Source organism: Fomitiporia mediterranea (assembly GCF_000271605.1).
Source record: "Fomitiporia mediterranea MF3/22 unplaced genomic scaffold FOMMEscaffold_9, whole genome shotgun sequence".
Taxonomy (NCBI): Eukaryota; Fungi; Basidiomycota; class Agaricomycetes; order Hymenochaetales; family Hymenochaetaceae; genus Fomitiporia; species Fomitiporia mediterranea.
Genome location: NW_006760394.1, coordinates 2,795,348 through 2,818,866, shown reverse-complemented (window position 1 = coordinate 2,818,866; position 23,519 = coordinate 2,795,348). Strand labels below are relative to the sequence as shown.

General features: G+C 34.0%; 1 protein-coding gene across 1 annotated transcript; it reads left to right on the top strand.

Annotated features, from left to right (window-relative positions):
- Nucleotides 1–653: 653 nt before the first annotated feature.
- On the top strand, nt 654–1,304 carry FOMMEDRAFT_49705 (uncharacterized protein; the record flags this gene model as incomplete). The annotated part of the gene is made up of 1 exon (XM_007269397.1): nt 654–1,304. A coding segment is annotated over one exon (651 nt), but the record flags the coding sequence as incomplete, so codon positions are not given.
- Between the last annotated feature and the right edge of the window lie 22,215 nt (nt 1,305–23,519).

Here is a 23,519-nt window from a genome sequence, read left to right as displayed (position 1 = left end):
AAGTCAGAATTGTTTAACAATATTATGATAGTGTTATAACTGGACATCCAGGACTCAGAAAAACTTTGGAATTAGTAAAGAGAACATATTATTGGTTAGGAATAACTAACTGGATAAAAGAATATGTAGATACTTGTGTAATATGTCAAAAGACAAAACACAAGAGAGGAAAAACACAACCACCATTATAACCATTGAAAATTCCAACAGGACCCTGGGAACATGTTACAGCAGACTTTATAACAGGATTACCAATTACACAAACTGGTAAAGATACAGTGCTAATAATTGTAGACAGATTTTCAAAGATAGGAATCTTTATCCCCTGTAAAAAGGAAATAGATTCTAAAGAAACAGTAAAGTTATTTATACAACATATTTTCTCAAAACATGGATTACCTTTGAAAATAACTACAGATAAAGGACCACAATTTGCTAGTAACTTTACTAAGCAAATATGTATACAACTAGGTATTAAACAAGCATTATTAACTACTTACCATCCAGAAACAGATGGACAAACAGAGAGAGTAAATCAGGAATTAGAACAGTATCTAAGGTGTTATATTAATTACAGACAAGAAGATTGGGAGGAGTTTATCCTAACAGCAGAATTTGCCTATAATAATAAGTAACACTCTACTACCAAACATACACCCTTTTACCTGATATATGGAAGACATCCTAACATGACTTTCAATTATAGAAAGTCAAATGTGGAAGAAGCAGACAAATACCTAGAGGAAATAAAGATAGTACAAGCAAATGCTAAGAAAGTAATAGAGAAATTACAGGAACAAATAAAAAAGTATACTGACAAACACAGAGGAAATCTTCCAGAATTAAAGGAAGGGGATTTTGTTTTACTAGATAGTAAAAACTTAAATCTAGCAGTACCAACTAGAAAGTTGGCAAACAGGTATATAGGACCATTTGAAATAGAAAAACAAATGGGGGTAGTAAATTACAAGTTAAAACTACCAGAAGGGATGAATATTCATCCAGTTTTCTACTCAGGATTGTTAATACCTTATAAAGAAAAGGAATACCCAGGAAGACAAGTGTATACTAATCCAGACTCAGAGTTAATCAACAAGGAATGGGAATACACAGTAGAAAACATTTTAGATAGTAGGAAAAGGAGGAACAAATATCAATATTTGATCAAATGGTTAGGCTATCCAGACATAGATAATACTTGGGAACCATTTGGAAAAGGATTAACTAATTCAGCAAAGTTAATCAGGGAATTTCACATAAATCATCCAACAGTAGTAAAGCCACCACAATTAGAAAACTGGTTAACAAAGAGACTAGGGTATGGTTTACTAATAAGTAAAAGAATACCAGTTAAAGAACAGGACACAGGAGACATAGTTCTACAAGAAGAACAAATGTGGAAAGACTGGATGAAAAGGAAATCAGAGTCTTCAGAATACTTTAGTATTCTAGCTTCAGATTTAAGTACAAAAGAAATTAGAGAAGGGTTGGAAAAACTTCAGCTGAACAACAAACCTACTACAGAAAACCAACCTCTGAATAACAAAAGGAGACAAACTAGTAATTACAAGAGATGGCAACCTCAGAAAAAGAGAAACAATACTAGGGACACAGATGAATCTGAAGAAGACTATAGTACATACTATATAAAAACATTACAATTAGAAGAGGAACACACTAATTGTGAGGAAGAGTATAGTAAAATGAAGGAACACAATACTATACAAGGAGATTCTATTATACAACAACTTGAAAGACAACAAGAAATACAACCACAATTTACTCAAGAAGATATAAACAATATTATGGATCCAGATAGGATACCAAGAGCTCTTATTGAACAAATAAGACAGAAATACATAGTCTAGTATGAAGAAGTAGAAGCAGTCAACAAACCATGGGTCAGAAGAACATGGGAAATAATTATGAGTAGTTACTTTTTGAAAGCAAAAAGTGAGGAAGACAAAAACTTCTTGAGGGAAACTATTAAAAAGGGAGTCACTCCTATGGGAGGAGACAACAGACTCTGGATACAGTAAAGGTATAATAGAAAACAGTCCTGAATATAACATTAAACTATTCCTATAATAGATCTTGAACAATGAGAATATTATAGTATGTAGGTCCTAAATAAGACAGTAAACTGTTCCTATAATAAATCTAAGGAAAAGAGATTGTTATAGTAAGGTAGCTCTTAATTGAGTGAGTTAAGTCCTGAACAAGACAATAAACTATTCCTACAATAGGGAAAATTGTAGTATGGTAGCTCTTAACTGAGTGAGTAATGTTCTGAACAAGACATTAAACTATTCTTATAACAAATCTGAAGTACTAAATTGTTATAACAACATGATTTGAGTAAATCAGAAAATTACTCCTAATACAAGGATAAAAAGGGTATTAGTATATTATATGTCTCCTCTACACTCATAAGGACATATAATAAGGTGCTCCATACACACCTTCTGAACAGAAGTAAAACTAAAGGGGGTAACTAAACTGGAAACCACAAACAAGAGGGAATGACTTCCTACTAGTTAAATTTGGTCTTTAGAGTGTACTATTTCAGTCAGGGAGTCTGAATACTAGTCAAGCTAGAGCTAGCTAGTAAAGAACTGGGAGGCAGAGGACACACAGTCCATATTGCAGACTGACACTAAAAGCAGAATAATAGCAACTAAGGTAAAGGTAGAAGCCCTTTTAATAAGTTAACTAGTTACAACTGTTAAAAGGAAAACTATACTCACAAGTGTGGCTCTCACTTTTCAGCCATGAAAGTAGGCTATAAAAATTAGCCAAAATGAAAGGAAAAGGCATTTATATTCACTTTAATACAGAATACAAAAGAGGCAGACTATAAACAGGAAAAGTATCTAAAGGAAAAGATACTAGTACAGGACATACAAAACAAAGGAAACAGAAAAGGGGGGAAGGACACAAATCCTACCCAAAATTAAATCCTAGCCCTATTAATTATAAAGCAAGTATTTTACAATAGTAGTAATACTGTTCAAGAAAGTATTACTTAGGAGGGACTGGATGTTAGGAATTGTAAAATACAGTAACTAAGTTTGGAAAAGCTTAACTCAAGACTTAGAACCAAGTAGTTTATATACAAAACCCTATTAGTCACAAGTCTAGAGATTGGCCAGATCAACTAGGCTACCTTTATTGTCCTGCTTAGTAAGAACTCCAGCTCAGTATTATTAACCTCTAATCATTACTAATAGGTGATCAATCTATTAGCAGAGAGAGGGGACAGGAAGGAGTAGGTACTAAGTCAGTTAGGAAAAGGTAACAAAACCTAAGGACAAGGTCTTTATCTCTCCAAGGTTAAACACATACTCTAGCACAGTATTACTTAATAACCTCAACCAAAGACAAGTCATTTAGAATACTTGTATGGAGAGGGGATCTGGAAAGAGTATAGTGTCCAGAGTAAGAAGTATAAAGGAAAAGACTAGAAGAAAACCTGAAGAGATAAAAGGAAAATATTATACTTACTTAGGGAGAAACTACATAGCTAGCTAGGAACACTTTGTACAAAGACAAAGGACTATTAAAGCTAGTAAAGAGTCAGAGCCAATACTCTGAAGCTCTATGCTTGAGGAGGACTAGTACTAGTGAAGGAAAGGGAACTGAGAGCTCTAAGGAGAGACTACAGGAAAGTAGTCTCCTTTATACACTTTGCTTATATAGATGGGAAAGTAATGAAGTCATAAACATGAGGACTACATAAGGACAACATGAGGAATACATGAGGCAATCTAGAACTTTGGTTGTAAGTTCTATGATTGAATACAGAAGTATAAAGATAAGGCTAGAAGTTAATAAGGATAATTGTCTCCTAAACTAAGTCTATTGAAGAAGACTTAGGGAAAGATCTAGAACATTGGTTGTCAGTTCTAGAGTGTACACAAGGCAGTCTAGAACTTTGATTGTAAGTTCTAGGGACAGTACAGAAGTACAGCCTTTTATATTACAAGAGTCATAAGGAGTCATTAGAAGTCATAATACTCTACCTTATGAGAAAGTGTATTACAAACTAGTATACAGGAAGTACAGGTTGAGTCAGACAGAGTCATAAGAACAATAGAGAGCTCTACTTTATGGGAAAAGCATTACACAGCTTACACAGTATAACTAGTTAGGAGGACTCATAAGGAGTCATTAGAAGCATGAGAGGAAGTATAGAAGACATAACAATACAGTAAAGGAGTTATTAGAAGATTAATCTAGAATATAAGAAGACACAAACCAGTGTCAGCAGATTAATAGAAGACACAAACCAGTGTAGCATACAGTCTAAAGGATTAGCCAGCTCTACTTTATAGAAACAGTAGTGAAGGGAGTTACTAAAGTCACTAGAGTAACATCACTCTAGCAAAAGGTATATAAGGAGGCCAGTTTGGCCCTCAAAGGATAGTTTTATCAACTTAAGTTACCTAGTACTTGGAAGTACTCTACTACCAACCTACTAGACTATACTTGCAGCTTGACTAAAGCAGGACTCCTCTACCCTCTCACTCTACAAGTCTACAAGTCTTACCCTCTATACTCTATTCTGTTACTATTCCTAAGGATTAGGACTAGTAAAGTGAGTATATCTTACATACAGAGAAGTAAATGAGGACAAACTCATTTATGTGAAACTGCTACTAGGCAGGCTACTTACAGATATTAAACCTGGACAAGTGTTACACTTAAATAAAGCATTATACAGATTGAAACAAGTAGGTAGATGATAGTACAAGAAGATTACCAAACTACTACTTAAGATTGGATTAGAATAAGCTAATTACAATCACACTGTATTTTACAAGAAACAAAATAATAAAACAATTCTTGTAACATTTATGTATGTTAACAATATTATGATTATTGGCAAAACTATTACTATAATAACAGCATTTAAACATGCATTAAGACAACACATTGTATTTACTAACAGTAACAAAATACATTAGTTACTTGGTATTAAAATAAGCTAAGATAGACCTTAACAAACAATTAGCTTATAGCAAAAGTACTATATTGAAAGTATAATCAAGTGTTACCACTTCGAAAACGAAAAGGCACTACAAACACCTATTACTCCTAGAATAGATCTATCTAACAATACAAACAATACATACAATACAAACGAAAGTAATAATGAAACAACACTATATATAAATATGGTAGGATTGTTAAGATATGTTACAGACTGTACACAGCCAGACATATCTTATATTACTGGGCAATTAGTGTGCTACTTACAAAAGCCCTAAACATATTACTACAAAGTAGTGAAACATTGCTTTACATATTTAAAATATACAACAAATTGCTAGCTTCAACTTAGAAGTATAAATGCCTTAAAACTATAAGGCTATTGTGATGCAGACAGATGAATGACAGAAGGACATAAAGCAATAAACAGTTACATCTTTCAATTAGCTAAATCAACCATATCTTAGTCAAGCAAACAGTAAAATCTGGTACTACTATCTGTTTACAAAGCAGAGTTGTAAGTGCTAGCATATACTACTCAAAAAGCTATTTGGCTCAAACGATTTGCTGAAGAAGTACTGTAGACTGAATCAGCACTCATTATGATTTATTATAATAATCAAGGTGTAATAAAGACTGTAAAGTCTGACAAAATAACATACAACACTCACATTAAACATCTTAATTTATGAAAAGACTTTGTACAATATTATATTCAAAACAATTACATTGATGTATACTATGTTCAATCACAGAACCAATTAGCAGACATCCTTACAAAAGCTCTCCACATCCTGCAGATCAAGCATCTAAACAAACTATTAGACATACAGTCCTAGTTCTTAATTAATGCTTGAAGGGGAGTATTAGATTGTACTCTGGATTAGGAAATCCCTAATTGCCTTATGTAGAGTTACTACACTTGGAATGTCTCAGACTATTGGACTTTACTATGTAGTATATAAGGCAGACACTTGCTTGATGTCTCAATAAGAGAGAGTACTTGAGGCACTCCTGCTACACTTGTTAAAAGGAGACAATAACAAAACAGTATTCATTAAAGACATTAATGAAACACTAATGCTAGAGTCTGTAATTGTAGAAGCCTTAGTATCAAGTTCTAGCAGCTTACCTGTTCAATCTGCTCTATCTACTGAATCCAACATATTTTCAGCATTCAAAGTACAAGAGGATAGTGTTATACAAGTAGACAACTTTATAAACTTATTTGACAATACAAAAGAAGTCATTGAGGAGTTCAATTACAATCCAAACATATGTATCAATACAATATGTTGTAATGATACTAAACTAATACATTGTATTAACATATTAGACTCTAGTACAAATGTACACACTACTCTATACTTGTTCTGTCTTATGAATGTCTGGAACTCAACCCTAATAAATGTTACAATTGTAAATAAATTGTCATTCACACTTAGCAAAAGTAGAGTAATGATATTTAATGTAAAACTACAAGATAAAGCTGATGAGCATACTAAGGTGAATATGATTTCACTACAAAATGTATACTATCATCCTAATCTGAACTTCACACTTGTTAGTAAAGTACTATTATACAAAGTAGGATATGTTTTAACAAAAACAAACAATGAATGTATTATTTATTCTCCTACTCATACAAAGATTAGTGAAATACATGTACAAAATAACTTGTATATGATAGTCTCTCATCATAATAAATGATCTATTAATACAATCACTATTGTTAATTTACATTAACAAATAGGTCATGTTAATTTTGATTACTTGTACAAACTCATACAAGTGTTAGTAACAGTATAGAGGGGACCTAAAGGCTTAGTAAGGGGACTCAGGCTAGAACTATTCTACACAATAGAAATACAGAACACAAGTACTAGAACATAGTCAGAACTTATAGAACAGACAGAGAGAGAGAGAGTGAGACAAGAGTAGAGTATATAGAGTAAGCCTAAGAGTACAGGACTACCTAGAGTAGACAAGATCAAGACTATAGGACCAGTCTAATCTTGTACACCTATATATACTAAACTACACAAGAGTACTCAGGGAGTATGAGCTACTAAGAATGATAAGCCACAAAGAATAAAAGAAAGGAAGGTTAAAGATAAAGGTACAAAGAATGAAGGGATGGACAAAGGGTAAGAGACTATAGAATGAACAAAGAATGAAAGGGTGGTCAAAGGAATAGAATGATAAAGTAAGGAGGGGTAGTAGTAAGAGTCAGTATGTATATAGTCTATAAACAGTACCCCTGAGGGACAGAAGTCCTAAGTTCTAGTATGGAAGAGTGTAGAACCCTTAGAACTGAAAGTACAAGAGTAGAGAACTGTAACATCACCCCCTCTCTAAAACCAATTGTCCTGATTGGTGAACATTAGACTCAGTCAGTAGCTCAGACATAAGTCAGAATAGTAGGGTTTAGAAATCTGTAAGGCAGAGTTGATACAGAGTACTCAGATGAAGTTGATAGAAGTCTTAGATTGCTTTAACAGTATGGGTAAGATTCTCAGAAGGTTCCCAAGTGTGTTCTTCAACTAGGTATCCCTTCTAGTAAATAAGGAACTTGAGCTTTCTGTGTACCAGCTTAGTATCTACTACATACTCTACTTTGTATTCTAGTTCAGAACTGATGAGTTCTAGTAGAGACAGTAGGGGTCTTTGTTGTGAAGGAAAACCTAGATTATAGTACTGAGACAACAGAACCTTGTTAAACACTAGGTGTATACACTTTCATGTTGCTAGAAGTTGGAGTTTGTAGGCAGAGGTACTAACCTTCTTTTTAATAACAAAGGGTCTGAAGCACTTGTTGTCCAACTTCTTTATTAGGTGATTTATGGTCAGATTAGTAGCTTCTAGTATAACTTTGTCCCTAGGCTGGTAATCCTCTACTACAGATCTCTTCTGATCATAGTTCTGCTTTATTACCTATACTACCTTCTCTAAAAGAGCTTATACATCTTCCCTAGTCTTGTGTATCTGTTCTACAAAGTCTGTTACAGATTCAGAACTACTGTTCCAGTTTGGAACTGTCCCCTAGTATGAATGTCTCTTATAATTAAGGAAGAACAGAGACTGTCCTGTTGTAGAGTATTACTAGTTATTGTGTACAAATTCTGCTAGTACTAACTATTCAGACCAGTCTGACTACTAATGATTGATAAACATCTAGAGATAGAGCTTAATCTCCTGATTGACTCACTCAGTTTGACTATTAGTCTGTAAGTAATATACAGTAGAAGGGTTCCCTTGAATTCTGAGAAGTATATACAAGTCCTGTATGAATCTTGACTCAAATTGTGGTCTGTAATTGTGAGTGAGCTTCTGAGGGAGTCTGTATAATTGGAAGACATGATTCTAATAGATGTGTATTATACTTTCAGAAGTGAGTTCTGTTTAGGTCAGAACTGTATAGACTTACTTAAAGAATCAATCAACAATTATACAGATAGTGTTGTAACTCTAAGACTTGAGTAGCTTACTAATCAGGTCTACTAAGACTTCTTCCTAAGAGTGATCTAGGATCTGATACAGATATAGGGGAGCCTAAACCCTTGTCTAGTAGGCCTTAGTCTGTTAGTACATATTACAACCAGTTATGTACTTTAGGATTTCCCTCTACATTCCTAGCTACTAGTAATTCTGAGTAATGAGTTCCTGTGTTTTGTGTCAGCCTAGATGTCCTATAGTTAGGTTGTTATAATGAGCTTAGACAATGTCCTCCTACAGCTTCTAATCCTTTAGAATGTACAGTTGGCCTTCCTAGTAAACCTGTCTATCCTTATCCTCCTCCTAATCCCTAGCCTACTTCTCTAGCTACTTTACTATAACCTGTTCCTGTGTGTGTCTTAGAGCTTACTATATACAGGTGACAAAGTCAACATTCTTGGATTTGAGTCAGATCTCTTAGATTGTCTTAGACACAAAATAGGAATTGTCTAGGAGAACAAGATTTTCATTATCATTCTCCCTCCTTTCATAACCTACTCATCTTAAGAGTAAATCAGTTTTTGTCATTTGTGTTCTAGGTTTGTAGGTTAGTACAAAGTTGTAGTTCTACAGTTCTAACATCTAGTAGGCTTAGTAGTAGTTGAGCTTCTGAGACACTCAGAAGTACTAGAGATTAAGGTGATTACTCTAAATCTTAAACTTTTATACAGTACTAAGGAGATATTAACACTACTCCTCTAAGGAACAGACAATTGTAAAGAGTTCCTTATTATAGATAGGGTAGTTCTGTTCTGTTACAGAGAGGGATTCTAATCAGAACACTATCAGACACTACTTTCTGTTAATGAACTAGGACAGTACTACTCTATTTGTAAAGTTGGAAGAGTTAGCTTTGACTCAGAACTTGTCTGTAACTGTCAGAACTACTAATACAGGCTTACTAGTAATAGTCTACTTAAGGGACTCAAACACAGACTGCTACTAATCACCCTATTACTAAGGAACATCTTTGCTAGTAAGATTGTGAAGGGGCCAGACAATAGTACTAAAGCTTTGAATAAAGTGTTAGTAGTAGTTTACAAATCTAAAGAACACTTAGACCTGTTTCAGGTTCTAAGGTTGTAGCCAGTTCCAAACTGTAGTTACCTTTACTGAATCTATACAGACCTCTCCTCTACCAATCACAAATCCCAGATAATCTACTGACTCCTGTACAAAAGAACACTTTACTTTTTAGAGGAACAGTTTATTATCTTAGAGCTATTGTAGAACTGCTTAGATTAGTTAGTAATAATGCTTGACTGTCTGAGTGAAGATTAGAATGTTGTCTAGATACACACTAACATACTCTGAGTTAATCAGATCTGTAAGGATGTGATTTATGAAGGACTAGAATGTTGCAGACAAGTTGGTTAGTTTGAAGAACATTATAGTCAGTTTGTACAATCTGTAATTAGTTCAGAATACAGCCTTCTACTCATCTCTGTCTCAGATCCAAATGTTATTGTATCCTTATTAAATGTTCAACTTAGTGAAAACCCTGAATGTATGTGTCTTATTAATGAGCTCCTGAATCAGAGAGAGTAGGTACTTGTTTTTAATAGTACTCTTATTAAAATAATGATAATCCTGAACTGGGCAGAGCTTCCTATCTTTCTTTTTAACAAAGAAGAAAGGGGAGGCTATAAAGGACTTTAAGGGTCAGATCCAGCTGTTCTAAAGATTTTCCTAAAGGAACTTGTTGAGCACCTCCTACTTGTCTCTGTTAAGTATGTAAACCTTACAATCCTTAGGTTAGAAACCCTTAGTTAATTTAATTACATAGTCTTAGAGACAGTGTTTAGGAAGCTAGTCAAATTCCTCTTTACTAAAGACTTTGAGGAACTCTCAGACAAAATCTAGCAGGCTGAGTCTATGTGTGTTCTAGAGTAGAGTTATTCTAAAGGGGTTCTAGACTGGTTCCATCTTAGACATCCTTCAGATTGACTCTATTCTATCTTGACTAGAATATGTGTCCACATATCTATCCTAGTTAAAGAAGAAAAACTAGTTACCTTTATTAGAACTGTTAGTAACATTAGAAGTGTCTGTATCTACTTAGAACAGTAGTACAAGGTAGTTGTAAGACTCAGAACACTGATTGAACACAAGTGTCTACTCTAACCAGTTAATAGTAGGGTTGTAAGCCTTAAGCCATTTGAATCTAATGAAGATGTCTGTCTTTCTAAGGTTAGTGACTCTGAACTTAATACTTTCCTTATAATCCTAAATAGTCATCTATAGTTGGACAAACTTGGTAATCTGACCATTCTGGTTCAGGCTTCTGTCTGTATTGTATACTAGGATCAGAAGTGGAACACATTGAGTAGGAAGGTAGTATTCCTGTACAAAGGCCTTATTAATGTATAAACTAGTGTATTTACTGTCTACTAGAGCTATTGTTCAGATCTGGGGGGATCCTAAGAAGGGAGCCAAGAGGATAGGAACCTAGAGCTAGTACTCAGAACATTCTCTAATAAACTACTACTTGTTCTGAAGAGAATGTACAGCTTGTACAGTCTTGTTGTCTGAGAGAGTAAGTATATACACTAACATTTCCTTATTAACCTCTCTCTTTCAACAAGGACAGACCCATGTCCTCAGCTGTAAACTCAGCTAAGACTATCCCTACTTGATACTATAGACAAACTACTAAATAGTAAACAGGGCTGGGTAGTATTCTAAACATTCTAAGATCTTAGAACACAAAAGTAGTAGGTCAGATTGTGTAGATTTAGACTTGGATGAAGTGTGAAGAGAAGAATCAAAAGAATCAGAAGGAATAAAAGAACTATCTACTTTTGTTTTTAACTTTTTTCTTTTTAATAAATAATTTTGTTAATTTACTTTTTCTATTTTTTCTACTTTTTCTGTTTTCCTTACTTTATTTACTTCTAATCCTACAGTGTCTATTGAATCAAAAGTGGCTGTTAAAAAATCCAAGTCATAGTTCTTTAGTACTGTATTTACTATTAGGCCTCTACAAAATCCTAGAGTATGTAGTTAGAGTCTAGGAGTTCTAAGGTGACTTCTAGATTTGTAGAAAAGGCTTCTTACTACAAATCCTGCTTGTCACTCATTATTACTCTAATGACCTGACAAATATACTGTTACTTCTATAGACAGTCCTTAATTTAGTGTCCTGACTTTCTACAGGCAAAGTATACTCCTTACTTTCAGGCTTCTCTAATGTTTATTAGAACAGATTAATTATGAATTATAAGCAGATTAATCTAAGAGCTTGGAACTGTCAGAGTCAGACACATGTACAAGTGTTCTACACAGACTTGATACATCTGAGCTACAGCTTGGTTGAAGGAAATGGTGTATGTCTTCCACTCAGTGTAAGTAATCAGTTCTAGTATTATTCTAAGAATCTTATTAACTAGTTCTAGGTAGAGAGCTTTTTCAAGCATTCTAATAAGGACATTATCAAACCTGAGTGTGAATCCTACCTTCCAGGCCAGGATATTGAACTCCTGAAAGAAGGTATTAACAGAATGTTTGCTCTGTTACAGAGACACAAGCTTGTTCTATGTATTATACTTCTTATTCAGATTGATGAAGGAAGTACAGAGCTACCCTATGAATTCTAAATACAACTCATTGTTCCAAAGTTGGATCAGGCTTCTAATCTAATAGCCTTCAATCCAGTTCTAGACTCAGGTGGCCACATTGCCTTCCTTCATGAAAGAGAGGACAAATAGGACACAATTGAGATCTGAGAATAGATCAGTCAAAGTAGTAGCTACATATAGTTCAACTTGGTACTAGAAGTCCTCAAAGTACTACCTATTAAAGTCTGAAGGGTAGGCTATATACACTTTCTTTCTAGAACAGGTTACAACTTCCAGAATGATTAGAACAGGTTCTAAAGGGGCTAGGAGCACATAGTTAGTAAAGGCCTCTTAGATAGAGGTCTGTATGTATTAAGCTAAGTCTGCTTGTAACTACTGATCTGGCAGAACAGTAGGGGTGACAGTTAGTATAGGAGGGTCTATGTTTACACTACAAAGGAATTGGCACTAAACTAAAAGGGGTAATGAATAGAAGAAGGGTGGTAAAAGTTTAAAAGGGTTTAGAAAGTTTAAAGTTTAAAAATGTAAAAGGGTTGAGACAAAGAAAAGAGATTGACACAACAGTAAGTACTAATGCCCAAAATGTAGGAGAGTTGTAGGGTGGTAATGAGTAGTCTTAATCTAATATTAGTAACAGTGTAGAGAGGACCTGAAGGCTTAGTAAGGGGACACAGGCTACAACTATTCTACACAACAGAAATATAGAATGTAAGTACTAGAATGTAGTCAGAACTTGTAGAACAGACAGAGAGAGAGAGTGAGACAAGAGTAGAGTATATAGAGTAAGACTAAGAGTACAGAACTACCTAGAGTAGACAAGATTAAGACTACAGGACTTGTCTGATCTTATACACCTATATATACTAAACTATACAAGAGTACTCAGAGAGTATGAGCTACTAAGAATGATAAGCTACAAAGAATGAAAGAAAGAAAGGTCAAAGATAAAGGTACAAAGAATGAAGGGATGGACAAAGGGTAAGAGACCATAGAATGAACAAAGAATGAAGGGGTGGTCAAAGGAATAGAATAATAAAGTAAGGAGGGGTGGTAGTAAGAGTCAGTATGTATATAGTCTATAAACAGTACCCCTAAGGGACAGTAGTCCCAAGTTCTAGTACAGAAGAGTGTAGAACCCTCAGAACTGAAAGTACAAGAGTAGAGAACTGTAACAACAAGAGTATTCTAAGATTATAAGTCAAAGGATAACAGACAATAAAAATGCACAGTGTACAGATTGTATCAAAGCAAATATACAATGTAATAAAATACCAAAAATACAAACAACACTTCTTACACAATGTTATAGAGATCATCTCCACATTAATATTTGAGGACCTGCCCTAGTACAAGCTTATAGCAAGTACAAATATCTTTTTACTATTGTAGATGATACTACACAATAGGTAACTATACTACTTATACAGTATAAAAGTAATGCTTTTACTGAATATGTAAAGTATACAATGAGACTCTTTACACAGTACAGTATAAGAGTTAAAACTCTCCAAAGTGATAACAATACAGTGTTTCTAAGTAAAAACTTTACTACATATATTGAAAGTCAAGGAACAATACATAAATTAACAGTACACAATACACTGTAGTAGAACAGAGTTGCAGAATGTATGTATAAGACTATCTTTAACAGTGTATGTATGTGTCTGTTATTAGTAAAGTTACTTATGAAATTCTGAGTATATACAGTACAATATCAAACATTTATTCATAACAGAATGCTAAGAGTTGTTATTAATTTTGTACAGATCAAGCATCTAAATGAACTATTAGGCATACAGTCCTAGTTCTTAATTAATGCTTGAAGGAGAGTATTAGATTGTGCTCTGGATTAGGAAATCCCTAATTGCCTTATGTAGAGTTACTGTACTTAGAATGTCTCAGACTATCAGACTTTACTATGTAGTATATAAGGTAGACACTTGCTTAATGTCTCAATTAGAGAGAGTACTTGGGGCACTCCTACTATACTTGTTAAAAGTTCTAATCAGAATCCCTCTCTGTAATATCTCCTTAGTACTATATAAAAGTTTAAGATTTGGAGTAATCACCTTAATCTCTAATACTTCCAGACACTCTAGAAGCTCAACTACTACTAGGCATACTAAATGCTAGAACTGTAAGACTATAACTTTGTACTAACTTACAAACCTGGAAAACAATTAATAAAAGCTGATTTACTCTTAAGACAAGTAGGTTATGAAAGGGGGGAGAATAATAACAAAAATCTTGTTCTCCTTAACAATTTCTGTTTCATGTCTAAGACAATCTGAGAGATCTGACTCAAATCCAAGAATGTTAACTTTGTCACCTGTATATAGTAAGCTTTAAGACACACACAGGACTGAGTTATAGTAAAGTAGCTAGAGAAGTAGGCTAAGGACTAGAAGAAGGATAAGGATGGATAGGTTTACTAGAAAGGCTGACTATATGTTCTAAAGGATTAGAAGCTGTAGGAGGACATTGTCTAAGCTTATTATAATAATCTGACTGTAGAACATTTAGACTAACACAAAATGTAGGAACTTATTACTCAGAACTACTAGTAGTTAGGAATGTAGAGGGAAATCCTAAAGTATGTAAGTAACTATAATATGTGTTAACAGACTAAGGCCTACTAAACAAGAGTTTAGACTCTTCTACATTTATATTAGATTCTAGATTACTCTTAGAAAGAAGTCTTAGTAGACCTGATTAGTAAGCTACCTGAGTCTTAGGGTTACAACACTATTTGTGTAATTATCAACTAATTCTCTAAGCAAGTCTATATAGTTCTGACCTGAACAGAACTCACTTCTGAAGGTATAGTATGTATTTATTAGGATTATGTTTTCTAGTTACACAGACTCTCTTAGAAGCTCATTTATGATTGTAGACTGTAATTTGAGTTAAAATTCATATAGGACTTGTACACACTTCTCAGAATTTAAGGGAACCCTTCTACTGTATATTACTTACAGACTAATAGTTAAACTGAGTGAGTCAATCAGGAGATTGAGCTCTACCTCCAGATGTTCATTAATTATTAGTAGTCAGATTAGTCTAAGTAGTTAGCTCTAACAGAATTTATACACAATAACTAGTAACACTCTACAACAGGACAGTCTCTGTTCTTCCTTAATCATAGAAGACATCTATATTAGAGAACAGTTCTGAGCTAGAACAGTAGTTCTAAATCTATAACAGACTTTGTAGAACAGATACACAAGACTAGGGAGGACACACAAGCTCTTTTAGAGAAGGTAGTACAGGTTATAAAGTAGAACTATAACTAGAAGAGGTCTACAGCCAAGGATTACTAGTTTAGTAACAAAGTTATACTAGAAGCTACTAATCTGACTACAGATCACCTAATGAAGAAGTTGGACAACAAGTACTTTAGACCCTTTGTTATTAAGAAGAAGGTTAGTACTTTAGTCTATAAACTCTAACTTCTAGCAACCTGGAAGTACATACACCTAGTGTTTAATAAGGTTCTATTGTCTCAGTACTACAACCTAAGTTTTCCTTTACAATAAAGGCCCTTACTGTCTCTACCAGAACTTGTTAGTTCTGAACTAGAATACAAAGTAGAGTACATAGTAGATACTAAGCTAGTGTGTAGAAAGCTCAAGTTTCTTGTCTACTAGAAAGGGCACTCAGTTGAAGAACACACTTAGGAACCTACTAATAATCTTACTCATACTGTTAAGGTGATCTAAGACTTTTATCAACTTTATTCAGGTGCTCTGTACTAACTCTACCTTACAGATTTTCAAACCCTACTGTTCTAACTTATGTTTAAGCTACTAACCAAGCCTAATGTTCACCAATCAGGATGATTGGTTTTAGAGGGGGGTAATGTTACAGTTCTTTACTCTTACAACCTTAGTTCTACAGGTTCTACACCCTTTCATACTAGAACTCAGAACTTCTATCTCTTAGGAGTACTGTCTATAGACTATATACAGACTGACTCTCCCTATGATTCTTACTACTACCCTTCTTTACTTTATCATTCTGTTCCTTTGTCTACCCCTTCATTCTTTATACATTCTGTAGTCTCTTACCCTTTGTCCATCCCTTTATTCTTTGTACCTTTATCTTTGACCTTCCTTTCTTTCATTCTTAGTAGCTTACTATTCCCTGAATACTCTTGTATAGTTTAGTATATATAGGTGTACAAGATTAGACTAGTTCTGTAGTCTTGATCTTGTCTACTCTAGGTAGTCCTATACTCTTAAGCTTACTCTATATACTCTATACTTGTCTCACTCTCTCTTTCTATCTGTTCTACAAGTTCCAACCATGTTCTAGTACTTACATCCTGTATTTCTGTTGTGTAGGATAGTTGTAGCCTGGGTCCCCTTACTGAGCCTTCAGGTCCCCCCCCTACACTGTTACTAATACTTTAGCTAACTATTCCTCCAATTCCTAAGGCAGAAGTATCTGTAACAATATTAATAAGTAGTACATTCTTACTATAGTCTAATACTACTCTATAATTATGCCTGAAATCCAATACTAGCTTTACTATTTAATCAAACACTCTCTGTTCAGTGAATGTCCATCTGAAAAATACAGTCTCTCCTACAATTTTTAATAAAATACCTGTAGAAATATATAACTAAGGTATATTGAGTATTAAATACTCTACTAATTCTAAGAAACCTTGTAACAAATCTTTATTAGTAGGTACTTTCTATTGTTGAATAGAATCGACTTTATGAGGGTCCATTCTAATACCTTGATTATTAATAATGTAGTCTAGTATCTTCAATTCTTTCTAGAACAATTGTATCTTATATTTACTAAGATAGAATTTCTCCTTACACAATATATTAATGACAGTTCTGAGATGTCTTATATAATCCTTGATTGTGTCTGAATAAATTACTAAGTCATTTAGGTAGATATCCATCCAGTCACCCAAGTAAGGCTAGAAAATGTAGTTTATTAATACTTAATAAGTGGCTCTACTGTTACAATCACTTAATTGTATTACTTCACTAACTATTGTTCTATCTAGAGTATTGAATATCAATCTGTTTACATGCTCAGGGATTATTCTAATCTGTTCATATGTGTCTTTACTATTAATGAGTGATTTATACTTTTTGGAAGTAACTCTCCTCAATACTAATTTAATATCTAGTAAAGGAGATGATAGTTTCTTAGTATTCTTGTTACACTCTCTAAGATCAATAACTGTTCTCAATTGTATAAGGTCTTCCTTGGTCTTTCTAGGCTTTTAAAGTAGTAGTATAAGTATTACATTTGATCCTGTAACTACTTTCCATCTTTCTAATTAAATATAGTTCTTTCTCTTATTTTACTATTACTCTCTCAAAGGATCTAGACAAGTTGCCCTACAGAACTTGTACTTCTTATCCTCATCTAGGAGTGGTATAGTATGATTAATGGCTCTAAGAGGTGGTAGAGGTGTTTCTAATGTGTCCTTAAACAAATCTACAGTATATTACTTGATTTCTTATCTGCATTTGTTAATTTCTTAATCATAAGTATTAATAACCTTTAATAAAACAACTGTGACTTGTTCTCTAGTTATTAGTAGGAGTATTACACTCTCAATCTATAGTCTAGACTTATTGAATCTAATAGAAACTTTGTGCTGAAAGAGGAACAGTGTTCCTAGTATAATATTATAGTTATCCAAATTCATAATATTAAAGTACTGTATTACATTTACTTCTCTATATTGTATTCTAGCATTGGTACAATAGTTTACTTTCGATCTAGAGCCTTGTACTACTAATTGGATAAGTAAAGGTTTGGCTAATACAAGCTTCCCAATGTCTATTTAATCTGCAAACTTGGTAGACATGAAATCTGCTAATGATCCTGAATCTATTAATACTCTTACTAATTCTCTATTGATTTTGATTGTAATTATGATAGGACATAGTATTGATCTCTTAAAGTCCTTAGTATAAGCTGTAGTATGTTCAAATGTATTAAAATCACTGAAGTTAGTAGTCATAGTGTAAATTTGTGTAAGTAAATCATACATATATGCTCTATTTCTAGATATAGGATGCAAGTCAATATTTTCCATACTTGCAACTGAATACATTAGCTCAAACAATTCAGGATTAAAGATATCTTCTATCTCTAATAGTTCCTAATGATTGTAAACATATTTGGCTGAATATTGAGCTTGTCTAAGTAGAGAATACTATTCTCTGACATTAAATCCATTCAGAAAAGCAATCTTAACAGGTAATGTGTACTCATTTCTGTTCTCCCAATTGTCTATAATTATAAACTGTGTGTCTGTACTTCTGAAAACATAGAATCAATTGTGTAGATACTTATTCTAGAGTCTCCTGTTGTATTTCCAGTCAAAACAGTACAGAATTCCTTCCATAAGACATCTAGTAATACTAAAACATACTGTATCATTGTATTCACTGTAGAAATTGCTATTTCTGTAGATTGATCTCATTCTCCTCTGATTTCTCTTTCTAAGTTCAGCATTTACAAGGGGAATCTTCAATTCCAAAGTGTCAGAAGAGGTTTGTAACTTCAAATCTAATTGTTCTAAACTAAATACTTGTAGAATAGTATTGTAACCAACTAATAAATTTTAATTCTCATTCTTCTAAGTTGTAGACTCATAACTATTGTCTGGATAATGTATCTGAATAGCTATAGATTGTATTCGAGATGTAGAAGATGATGGATCCATTGTATTGTCTACTATAAGATCCAAATCTAAGTAATTATTATCTTCCAAAGTATTGGTTAACTTATCTAGAGCAGAATAATTGATATTAATGCTCTTAGATAATGTATTTGTATTAGAAACACTGTTCAGCTTTACTGTACTGTGTGTAAGACAATCTTTAGCTAAATGAGTAGTCTGTTTACAGATAAAACATTGTTCTTTAACTCTCATATTGTCTAGTTTAGCTATAAATGCCTTTTTACACTTGTAGAATAAGTCTTCTTACTATTCTCTTACTTATTCTGTCTAGTATCCTTGTACTTCAGTTTGTAGTCCTTAGGTTGGTTTTTATCTTTAGGACCTACACTGATAGACTGTATATACTACCTGTTATGATTATTACAATTACAATCATAATTCCTGTTCTTTAGTCAATTTCTATTGTCATTCTTATAATTCCTCTGATTGTTCTTCTTCCATCTGTCTTTTTGATAGTCTTCTTTGTTAGTCTGAGGATAGAATTAATCTCTAGTATCTGTATACTATTTAATTCTAACAGCTTCATTTGCTTTTTTAATGTTCTCAAGCCTGCCTTTAAATTCTTCATACAAAACTATGCCTGGATTCAAACAATCTAACTGTAATTGCCTTTAGTACTTAGGATGAAGTCCATCCTATACTCTCCTAGTTAAATCTCTATCAGAAATATTGTCTAGATTGATTGCTTTCATTTCTAGATTGTACAAATATTCCTGTATAACTCTGTGTCCTTGTTTCATTATATTAAACTCTTTCCTAAGTATTTCTACAAAGTTAGATAGGAAACAAAAGTCTATTAGACTTTTAAAGAATTGTGATAAGGTCTATCAAGATTTGTTCATACTTATTTTCTGTAGATAGAAGTCTATAGCTTGTCCTTTAATGAAATTAGATAGTACTCCTACTTGTTCTTTAGGGAAGTAATGTAAACCTGATTGTTTCATGTACTAATTAACTTCCATAATGAACTTAGTATATCTTTAAAGGTTAGGTTTACCTGAATAAACTGTAGGAACAATAGGTTTTGTACTCTGTATCTGTATCTTCAATTTAAGAAGTTCCTTGTTCTATTTCCTCTTAACAAGCTTTTTACACTTCTTAGTACCTTCAGAGTCACTTGAATCAATGTTTGTAGGTTTGAATAATGTATTGAAACTCCTGTGTAGTGTCTAAGAGGAGAACACAGGTGATTTGTTAAGTTTGAGGGGAAGCTAAACCATGAGTCTTATGAGACTAGATTGGTTCCAAACAGGTGTGAGTTCTTCCAGTACAGTTGCAACCTTGGAAGAGAGATGTGAATAACAGAAAGTACACTTTGTAAAGTGTACAACAAATGATCTGATACAGAAAACAACAAAGACTAAGACTAAGCCTCACACTAGAGGACTTTGAGGCAAGAGACAAGAGCTAAATCAATGGGTGAACTATCTGAATTCCCTCTGTATCTAGTACATGAGTAACTGTATTTATAGTTTTCTGAGTTCTGGAAAAGTATAGTACTAATAGGGAAATGTCATGACTGAACAAAAGAAAAATAACAAAATATACAAGAACAAATAAGAGAACCTTTTGCTAGAGGTTGGAAGAAAATGGGGTGAAAATGTATGAGGAAAATTTAAGTAGTCTACATTCTAACTATAGGAAATGTTATACAGAAAGGAAAAGTAAGATTTACATTGAAAGAAGTAGAAGGTTCTTATACTGTTATCATCTGATTGGTGCAGACAAGTGTAGAGAGTTCCAAGATTTCCAGCTGTCTCCTGAGATCATCACTTTGATCACTCTAATGTCCTATCTGATTGGAGGATCACAGTACTTTAATCTGGGCAATAATGACATAATAGTTTGCTGAGCCACTTACTGTGACACAACTTGTGTTCTGAGCCTGTGTTAAGCATGTGATCTGTACATCCTGTAGGGAAAACAATGTGTGTAAGCTGATTCTAAGACTGTACACACTTACAGTTCTGTTTGTGAATGCTTGTAATGCAGAATAGTTGAGTGTTCTCAGAGTAGGCTTTTATGAGTCACATAGGTGTTTGGAATTGATTACTATGATTGTCTGTATGTAATGTATGGTTCTTAGTGTGATACTGATTGTTTCAGTATTACTATCATTACTATTGTCAGGGCTTAAGTATCCACTCAAATCTGAAGGATCCAAAGAGCTATTACTTGGATCTAGGTTAGAATCCTACCTTTTTACAATTTCTACTCTCTGTATTGTACAATTCACATAACTCTTTCTTGTAAGGTTGTCTGAGAGTCTTACTAATGTGAATCTACTTATCTGTAGTGTATTTAAGCTTTGTAGCTCAGTAGTATCTTGTGTAGTTCTTTTTCTGTAACTGTTAGCAACAGTATAGAGGGGACCTGAAGGCTCAGTAAGAGGACCCAGGCTACAACTATCCTACACAACAGAAATACAGAATGTAAGTACTAGAACATAGTTAGAACTTGTAGAACAGGCAGAGAGAGAGAGTAAGACAAGAGTAGAGTATATAGAGTGAGCCTAAGAGTACAGGACTACCTAGAGTAGACAAGATCAAGACTACAGAACTAGTCTGATCTTGTACACCTATATATACTAAACTACACAAGAGTACTCAGAGAGTATGAGTTACTAAGAATGATAAGCCACAAAGAATAAAAGAAAGGAAGGTCAAAGATAAAGGTACAAAGAATGAAGGGATAGATAAAGGGTAAGAGACCATAGAATGAACAAAGAATGAAGGGGTGGTCAAAGGAATAGAATGATGAAGTAAGGAAGGGTAGTAGTAAGAGTTAGTACACATATAGTCTATAGATAGTGCCCCTGAGGGACAGAAGTTCTGAGTTCTAGTACAGAAGGGTGCAGAACCCTTAGAACTAAAGGTAAGAGAGTAGAGAACTGTAACATCACCCCCCCCTCTAAAACCAATTGTCCTGATTGGTGAACATTAGACTTGGTTAGCAGTTTGAGCATAAGTTAGAACAGTAGGGTTTGGAAATCTGTAAGGCAGAGTTGACACAGAGCACTCAGATGAAGTTGATAGAAGTCTCAGATTGCCTTAGTAGTATGGGTGAGATTCTCAGCAGGTTCTCAAGTGTGTTCTTCAACTAGGTATCCCTTCTAGTAGATAAGGAACTTAAGCTTTCTATACACTAGCTTAGTGTCTACTACATACTCTACTTTGTATTCTAGTTCAGAACTGATGAGTTCTGGTAGAGGTAGTAGGAGTCTTTGTTACAAAGGAAAACCTAGATCATAGTACTGAGACAGTAGAACCTTGTTGAACACTAGGTGTATACACTTTCATGTTGTCAGAAGTTAGAGTTTGTAGACAGAGGTACTAACCTTCTTTTTAATAACAAAGGGTCTGAAGCACTTGTTGTCCAACTTCTTCATTAGACAATCTGTAGTCAAGGTAGTGGCTTCTAGTATAACTTTGTCACCAGGCTAGTAATCCTTGGCCACAGACCTTTTCTAATCATAGTTCTACTTTATAACCTGTACTACTTTTTCCAAAAGAGCTCATGTGTTCTCCCTAGTTCTGTGTATTCATTCTGTAAAGTCTATTACAGATTCAGAACTACTGTTCCAGTTCAGAACTGTCCCCTAGTACAGATGTCTCTTATGATTGAGGAAGAACAGGGACTGTCCTGTTGTAGAGTGTTACTAGTTATTATACACAAATTCTGCTAGAGCTAACTATTCAGACTAATCCAATTACTGATGATTAATGAACATCTGGAGGTAGAGCTCAATCTCCTGATTAACTTACTCAGTTTGACTGTCAGTCTACAGGTAATATGTAGTAGAAGGGTTCCCTTGAATTCTGAGAAGTGTATACAAGTTCTATATGAATTTTGACTCAAATTACAGTCTGTAATTGTGAATAAGCTTCTGAGAGAGTCTGTACAACCAGAAGACATAATCCTAATAGATACATACTATACCTTTAGAAGTGAGTTCTGTTTGGGTCAGAACTGTGTAGACTTGCTTAGAGAATCAGTCAACAATTATACAGATAGTATTGTAACCCTAAGACTCAGGTAGCTTACTAATCAGGTTTACTGAGACTTCTTCCTAAGAGTGATCCAGAATCTGATACAGATGTAGGGGAGCCCAAACCCTTGTCTGGTGGGCCTTAGTCTGTTAGTATGTATTGTAACTAGTCACATACTTTAGGATTTCTCTCTACATTCCTAGCTACTAGTAGTTCTGAGTAATGAGTTCCTGTGTTTTGTGTTAGCCTAGATGTCCTACAGTCAGATTGTTGTGATGAGCTCAGACAATGTCCTCCTACAGCTTCTGATCCTTCAGAATGTACAGTTGGTCTTCCTAGTAAACCTATCCATCCTTATCCTCCTTCTAATCCCTAGCTTACTTCTCTAACTACTTTACTACAACCCAGTCCTGTGTGTGTCTCAGAGCTTACTGTATACAGGTGATAAAGTCAACATTCTCAGATTTGAGTCAGATCTCTTAGATTGTCTCAGACACAAAACAGGAATTGTCTAGGAGAACAAGATTTTTGTTATTATTCTCTCCCCTTTCATAACCTACTTGTCTTAAGAGTAAATCAGCTTTCATCATTTGTGTTCCAGGTTTGTGAGTCAGTACAAAGTTATAGTCCTACAGTTCTAACATCTAGTAGGCTTGGTAGTAGTTGAGCTTCTGAGGCACCCAGAAGTACTGGAGATTAAGGTGATCACTTCAAATCTTGAACTTCTGTACAGTACTGAGG